The 8,020-nt window shown below is 43.3% G+C and overlaps 1 protein-coding gene across 1 annotated transcript in view; it reads right to left on the reverse strand.

The window, feature by feature from the left end:
* Positions 1 to 4,188: 4,188 nt before the first annotated feature.
* The window catches only part of LOC103270402 (calcitonin gene-related peptide 2-like), a 4,829-nt gene continuing 997 nt past the window's right edge, over positions 4,189 to 8,020 (reverse strand). Inside the window, exons 2-5 of the mRNA XM_008067928.2 lie at positions 7,722 to 7,816; positions 7,317 to 7,478; positions 5,349 to 5,533; positions 4,189 to 4,723 (exon numbers count right to left, since the gene is read on the reverse strand). Coding sequence (XP_008066119.1) covers positions 5,374 to 5,533; positions 7,317 to 7,478; positions 7,722 to 7,807 — 408 coding nt within the window. The 5' untranslated portion in view covers positions 7,808 to 7,816 and the 3' untranslated portion in view covers positions 4,189 to 4,723; positions 5,349 to 5,373. The remainder of the gene's footprint in view (positions 4,724 to 5,348; positions 5,534 to 7,316; positions 7,479 to 7,721; positions 7,817 to 8,020) is intronic.

The raw sequence follows: 8,020 nt of genomic DNA on the forward strand, positions 1-8,020 counted from the left end.
ATTTTTAAATATTGTATTTCTATCTACTAGCAATGAACAACTAAATTTTTTTTAAATAAATATCATTTACATTAACACCAAAAAAAGTCATAAATCTAACAAAATATGTGCAGGATCTTTATGCTGAAAACAAAAAAACACTGATTAAAAAAAAACAAAGATCTGAATTGGTGGAAACATTCACTGTGTTCATGAAATGGATGGTGTAATATTGTTAATATGTGAATTCTCCCAAAATTAATCTTCTAATTCAACAAAATCCCAATAAAAATCTCACCAGCGATTTCGTAGATATTGACAAGCTGATTCTAAAATGTGTAACAAAAGATGGGGAATCTAAAATAGTCAAACTCATTTTGAAAAGGACTTAATGTCGGAGGACCCACACTACCTGATTACAATAAGCAAGGCAATATGACATTGGCAAAAGGATAGTCACACAAATCAATGATACAGAATTGAAAGCTCAGAAATATTCCCACACAAGTATAATCAACTGATTTCCGACAAAGGTGTAAAGACAATGAAATGATAAAATAATGGTCTTTCCAACAAATGATATAGAAACAGTTGGGCATATATATGTAGATATTAATCTCTACTTACACTTCTCACCTTACACAAAAATTAACTCAAAATGGATCATTGACCCACATATAAAACATAAAACTATAAAAGTTTTATTATGATAAAGTATAGAATAAGTCATTGTGCTCTTGGGACCTTAAGTTATGCAAAGAGGTCTAAGATATGAACCAAAAGCACAATACATAAAAGGAACAAAATTAATAAATGGAATCTCATCAACATTAAAACTATTTTCTATGAAAGACATTGCTAAGAAAATGAAAAACAATCCACTGATTGGAGGGAAATTTTTCCAAAATATGTATTCGTTAATGATCTTGCATGCATAACACAGAACTCTCAAAACCAAAAAATTAATAAAGCAAACAACACACTAAAAATTTAGCAAAAGATTTTGACAGACATTCAACAAAAGTGATAAACAGAAGGCAAATAAGCACAGGAGAAGATGCTCTACATAATTAATCATTAGGGAAATGCTAATAAAAACCACAATGAGATACTACTATATACTCATTTGTGGAAATACTACAACTCCCATATATGGCTGGTGGGAATGCAAAATGATACAGTCACTTTATAACTTTCTTACAAAGTTAAACATACACTTGCCAAATAACCCAACAATCCTACTCCAAGGTATTTACCCAAAAGAAATAAAAATGTATTGTTTTTGTTTCCTAGGGCTGCATAACAAATTACCACAAACTTAGTGACTTAAACGGCAGAAGTATATTCTCTCAAAGTTCTGGAGGCCAGAAGTACAATATCTAGCTGTCTGCAGGCCTGTGCTTCTTCCAGAGACTCAGGAGAGAATCCATTCTGTGAGTAGTTCTGGTAGCTCTGGTGGTCACTGTCTCCCTTGGCCTGTGCCTCTTTGCTTCTGTCTTCATGTCACCCACTCTTCTACATAGATCTTCTCTCTGTATCTCTGAGGACACATCGCTGGATTTAGGACATACTAGGATAACCCAAGATGGTTTCATTTTTAAGATTCTTAATTTAGTTACATAAGCAAAAATCTTTTCTTCAAGCAAGCTAACATTCACAGGTTCCAGTGATTAGGACACGGAAATACTTTTTGGGGAGATTCCATTCAGCTCATTACATTAATCTTCACACAAATATGTGTGTATGTATATAGTACTTCTATTTATGAATGCCAAAAACAGGAAACAGCTTCAATGGGTAAATTGATAAATCAAGTGTGGTACAGCCTGCAGTGTACTACTACCCAGTAATAAAAAGAAACAAGTCACTGATACATGCAAAGATGGATAAATCTCAAGTGCATTATGCTAAGTGAAAGAAGTCAGACTCAAAACTACATACATATGACATTCTGGGGAGAGACAAAAAGGAGGAGGAACAGAAAACAGGACAGTCATTATTAGAGGTTGGAGGCTGAGGGAACAATTGACTGCAAAGGGGAAGCATGGGAGACGTTGGGGGGAGTAATGGGACTGGTTTATATCTTTATTGTGGCAGTGATAATATTATGCAGCATATTTGTCAAGACTCATATAACTATACAGCACAAAGAATGAACTTTTCTATATGTAAATTTTAAATTACATGCTGAAAATGAGATACTGGCACTGGGACTCTGCGAGCTAACTGTCTTTGTCAGTTGGACCTCTTTTAGGCTCTGCCAGTTGGGCGTCCCTAAGAGGACTTAAGAGACATGAACCTTCTACCAATTTTGATTTCTGTTTCTGTCAACATCAACCACAGAGTTGCCCCACTCTGGCAGGGAAGTTCTTTCCAGTTTCCAGTTTTGTTTTGTTTTTCCGTACTGCTACAACAGCCTTGTTGCGCCCTCCTCCCCCCCCTCAGAGATCCCCACATCTGCAACTTCCCTGCTCAGGGGTCGAGAATCCTTCTCCAGGTCTCCAGATTCTACTCACCCCACCTCTTCTCTTTGTTCCCCTAGTCCTCCCACATTCTATCTCTGACCCTCCTCTTCTTCTCTTTTGCCTTTTCACCACTCGAATACATACTTAGCTAATTCCTTCTGTTAAATTCTTCTTGTCCAAATTACTGATGCAGCTTCTGTTTTCCTAGCTAGAAATTGGCAAAAAACCAAAGTGTTTCCTGTGCCCTACAAAGTCCTACATGACCCGTCTTCCCCATTCACTCTCTGACATCATCTCCTCCTCCTCCCTATCACTCACTCCATGTCTGACTGCTGATTCACAGAGAACATGTTAAATCGCAGAATTCATAATGTGGAAAACTTTGCTGGACAAATAACCAATCTCTCCAACAAGTACATTGTAATGGGGAAAAGAATGGATGGGAAATCTCTAGACTGGGAGAGTCCTAAAACATATCAGCCCACAGCAAGGTGAAGAGCCAATATGAGCCCTGATTGTATCTATATTTTACACACGTGTACATGATCAAAGGAGAATTTGAACCATGACTAGATGTGTGATATGCAAGAATTAAGAAATTATTGTTCGTTTATTTTAGTTAAGTGATATTTTTGGTTCTGTTTAAAGTCCTTCCCATTTAGAAATACATGTTGAGCATGTTTGCACTCATACCTGAACATTAACTGTATTAGCACAAGGGAGAGATTGTTAGTCACTGGGCACTGCTGGGGGTTGGGGGGGACACATAACAACACAAAGCATACCTAGTCCTATACCAGGGGAAGTGAGAGCCAGTTGGAAGCCCAAACTTCACCTGCATGCAGCCTATTTGTGTAACTAATCCTTACTTGTACCCCCCATCTCTATAATAAAATAAAATTAAATAAATACACGGTGAAATATTGATGGATGTATTGATATAATACTACTCTGGAGGAAGGGGGATGGATGGTATACATATGCAACATTGACCACTGATTATTTTTGAAGCCAAGTATTGGGTACAAAAAATTCATTACATTTTATATAGACTAGGTTGTTTGTATGTTTAAAATTTTCCATGTGTCTATAAAATCTGAGAGTCTACTGTATCAGGCAGTTAGGTAAAAGAATGGCTCACAGGTCATCAGGAACCATCGGCAGCCACTGTTGAAAAGCATACAGAGGCCAGGCTCGGTGGCTCAGTCTGTAATCCCAGCACTTTGGGAGGCCAAGGAGAGAGAATTGCCTGAGCCTGGGGGTTTAAAAACAGCCCGGGCAACTTGGTGAGACCTCATCTCTACAATATATCACAAAAATTTGCTGGGCGTGGTGGCATGCATCTGTAGTTCCAGTTACTGGGAAGGCTGAGGCAGAAGGATTGCCTAAGCCCAGCAGGTTGAGGTTGCAGTGACCTTGAGTGTGCCACTGCACTCCAGCCTAGGTGACAGAGTGAGACTCCAACTCAGGAGGAGGAGGAGGAGGAGAGGAGGAGGAGGAGGAGGAGGAGGAGGAGGAGGAAGAAGAAGAAGAAGAAAAGCATATCGAGCATTGGCTTAAACTGTAAGCTCTGGAAACCAACACTTGTGTCCGCCACTGTCTATCTGTCTGACCCTCGGCTTTTCCCTGCCCATTTCCTCAGATGTGATGTGGAATAAATAACAGCATCTAACTCATGGTGTTAAGATGAAATGGCTTCATAGCTATAAAGCAATGTCTTAAAATATCAATCGGCCCATAGTAAGCACTCAAAAATATTTATTATTAATATTATTACATAGGAAAACAAGTTGAAATGAACCACCAGAGTCTTAAAACAAATGTATCTAAAATATGTTTTTAATCTTGATGAAGTTCACAAGTGGCACAATATTGACGTTTTCTTAAACAAATTTTACAATCATGTTCTTAGACAACAAGGCACAGCATCACCATTACCATGTGTCCCTAGAGGTCACAAGAGGCAGTGATTTCATGTCCCCCTAAGGTTTGGCAGAACTGCCACGATCAACAGGATGGTTCTCAAAGAACCAATTTGCTACCAGATAAGCCAATGAGAGGTCATCACATTTACTGAACATGGAATTAAATATAAAAATGATGCACAACAAATATGGAATTAACTTGTTTTACATTTGGTTCCATTCCTTTCAAGTGACAAAGGTGCTTTTTATTCAGTATCTATTAGGATGCAAACATGTGCGTCTTCCATGGGGCGTTCTCACCAAGTTGTTGTCAACAGAAATTAATAGAAGTGGTGAGTTCAGCTTCATGGTAATCTGAGATGAGAAAAAAAGAAGGGGAAGGAGAATTAAAGGAGGAGGAAGAAGAAAAAAAGGAAGGAAGAAGAGGAAGAGAAGGGGGAGGTAAAGGACAAGAAAGAGAAGGGGGGAAATGTATGAGAAGGACAAGTGAAGAATCACAATTATTACTGAAAAGAATACTAATTTACAGAAGTGCTTCCAAAACTAAGCAGCATTTATGAATTGTGAATGTGAGAGGTAAGCAGGATTGTAAGGCAAATGAATAAAACAATTCAACTGCAGTTATGAATATTGGTAGTGGGTTATGATTACAGCTCTCCAGTCTATGAACAAGGGTTGAGTCCTTTCTGAACCTGGGCTCATTAATGAGGAGTGGCCCTAAGCTAAGGGTTACAGGCCCTTTTCAAATCCAGAAACGTTTTTTTTTTATTTTCTCAGAAAAATGACACTGCATCTCTAAAGCCTGTCCTAGCATTCTGATTTCAAGCTCATTTCTAGAAGGAACTCACTATCTCAGGAGAAAAAAAATACAATTGGAGAGAAGGAATCTAAAGAACCTACGAGGGCCAGTGGGTTTCAAAATGTGACTCTTAACCTCCCAATCCCTACCCCTCCCATCCCAGAGTGCAAGGGTAGTCACCTTCTTCCTTGAGTCATTTCACTGCTCAGGCCTGAAGGTCCCTGCGGCGCCGGCCAAAGGCTTTGGAACCCACATCGGTGGGCACAAAGTTGCTCTTCACCACACCCCCCGATCTGCTCAGCAAGCCTGCCAGGCGATGGGTCACACAGGTGGCAGTGCTGCAGGATCTCTTCTGAGTAATGACACTGATTTGCAAGATGGAGAAGGAAAAAAACCTGTGAGTGAGTGACTGGGGCGGGCGGGCGGGGAGCCTGCCCCATGGGACCATCATAAAAAGAACTGCAGCTCTTTGATACACCACTTAACAATAAGTGTTTCTCCAAAATGCAATTATCAAAGCTGTTAGGGAAAATGGCCTAGAAGCCTTTGCTAGGAACTCTGCCCAAAGACCATCACAAGAAAGAAAAAAGCCCAGTTCCAAACCATGAGGCACATACTGAAATTCTGTACTTATCAGTCAAGGAAAGAGTGGGCAGCCTGGCCCAGTCCCACTCCAAGACATACAAGGCCACATCCCAGCCACAAGCAACAAAAACAAAAACCACTTTTTATGGAAAAGTGAAATTTCCCTAAAGTCTTACCTAGAAAAGGCTCAGAGAACAGGGTTTGCAGCATCCTCTCCCAGAAGTACTTACCTGTTCATTAGTGCTGCTTGAGCTGGGTCACAGATTACCCACTGAGCCCCATGTTCAGCTACCCTGATGCTAAGGCTACTTCTAAGGATAGGCCCTGGACACCCTCAAACCTTGGGTAGACCAGAGCAAAGAACACCATAGCTCAGGTCCCTTTAGAAAAATAGACTTATCCATCAAATGATGAGGTGGGGAGTATATGCTTATTTTAGCACATTCAGAAGCATAAATTGGATGGCTCCATCATAAAATCCTCTAGAGTTTCAAGAAGCTTCCTTCACTCTCTCCTGTCTCTAACTGGCCTATGAGTTCTGCTCTCTCCCCTTCCATCCTGAGGTCCCCCAAAACATTCTTGGTCATAAACAAGGCGGTCGCTACCAGCATGAATAGCAATCAGAGATGAATTCACATGCATCAAGTTCATAAAGTGGAGTAAAAAGAGAATTGGGAGAGTGGGAAGAGTTCAGTTGGCAGCCCAGAGCACCCCAAAGTGGGGGATCGGTCTCTCTGCATGTGCTGTCTATGTTCCTTTTCTCACCAGACATTTCAGCACTGAAGTTGATACCAGGGAGCATCTGAAGTGTTCAGGTCCCATGAGTACGTGTCCAGCACACAGTACTCAGATTATTATACCACTTAGATCTGAGGCCGTCCAGGCTGCAGGGAAAAGACATGGGGCTGTCCTCCTGGGCAGTCACTCAGAAGGTTCGACCAAGCAGCGGGTGCATTGAGTGGGAGCAGGAGGGGCAGGGAGGAGGGTTCAGAGGTGCAAGACAGTGTGGGGCAGGGTTGGTTGGGCAAGGGTGACCTCTCTGGGATTCCACATACTGCTCAGCCTTTCATGCTCAGCAGAGGGGTTCTCAGGGTGAATGCAGGTGCAACACATGCCTCTGCCTGGGCAGTGCTGGGGCCAGACCAGAGGCTTGTCTCTGCTCAGGCTCGGGGTGCACAGAGATTTGGGGCTGAGGAAGGATGCTGTCCCTCGCCCCATGACAACATGCACTTCTCATGAATGCTCCAGACCTACCTCAGACACTGCTCTACCAGGCCCCACCCCCTGCAAGGCCTTTGCCTTCACCTTGCAAATGTGAAATGAAGGCTCCTTGCAGGTGTGAAAGAACAACATAGGTGAAAATTCTAAAACCTCCTGGGATACCTGGTCCATCCTCTGGCTTCACGCCTGAGCGTGAGAACAGCTGGGCCCCAGGTCCTGGTGAACAACGCGGGCTGCTGGTCGCCTGGCCAGTGTGTTTTCTCCTACCTCTTGGGATATGCCTTTCTGGGTGTGCCTGGGGGAGGGGAGGCCCTGGAGGGAGGGGGCCTTGGGGAGCCTCACCTGGAGCCATCTGTCTTTTGTTCCTGCTCCTGCTCCTGCTCCTGCTCCTGTTCCAGCTCACTGGCCTTCATCTGCATGTAGTCCTGCACCAGTGCAGCCAGCAGGAAGCGCGCTTCCTCCTCACTGAGTGTAGCCAGGTCTGGGCTGCTCTCCAAGGCCAACCTGTGGATGGAAACAAACCCAGTGCAGGCTTGTGAGCCCCTGCCCAACCCCTCCCCAGGAAAAGCAGCCAGGCTTTCTGGTCCCTGTTTCTTCCACCCCAACTTCCAGAGGACAGGGCACGAGGCCAGTATCCACCTGAGGACACCGATTCACCAGGGGCCACGGGTGACTTCAGAGGCACAAAGCTGTCTGACCTTAGGGGCAGCAGGAGAGGAGTGCGCCCCTGGCTTCAGGTCATCTTACCTGAATGGCGCCCCCTGGAGGCTGCCCACCTGGCACAGGACCAAGATGCCGAAAGCCAGGAAGGGGGAAAACTTCCGGAAGCCCATGACGCCTCTCTGTAAAGGGAGAATGACGTTACCACTGCACCTAGACAGGTCTAGGTTCTAGCTTTGCCTCTGCCACAACTGCCATGTGGCCTCAGACAGGCTACTTCGTCTCCCTGAGCCTCTGTTCATTTGCCAGAAGGGCTGCTGCGAATCACAAAAGATACACTGCTTTGAATGAATGACTTGATAGAGCAAAAAAGGGGGGGGGGGGGA

This window comes from Carlito syrichta, unplaced genomic scaffold, assembly GCF_000164805.1.
Source record: "Carlito syrichta isolate Samal-C Ts95f unplaced genomic scaffold, Tarsius_syrichta-2.0.1 Scaffold309824, whole genome shotgun sequence".
Lineage (NCBI taxonomy): Eukaryota > Metazoa > Chordata > Mammalia > Primates > Tarsiidae > Carlito > Carlito syrichta.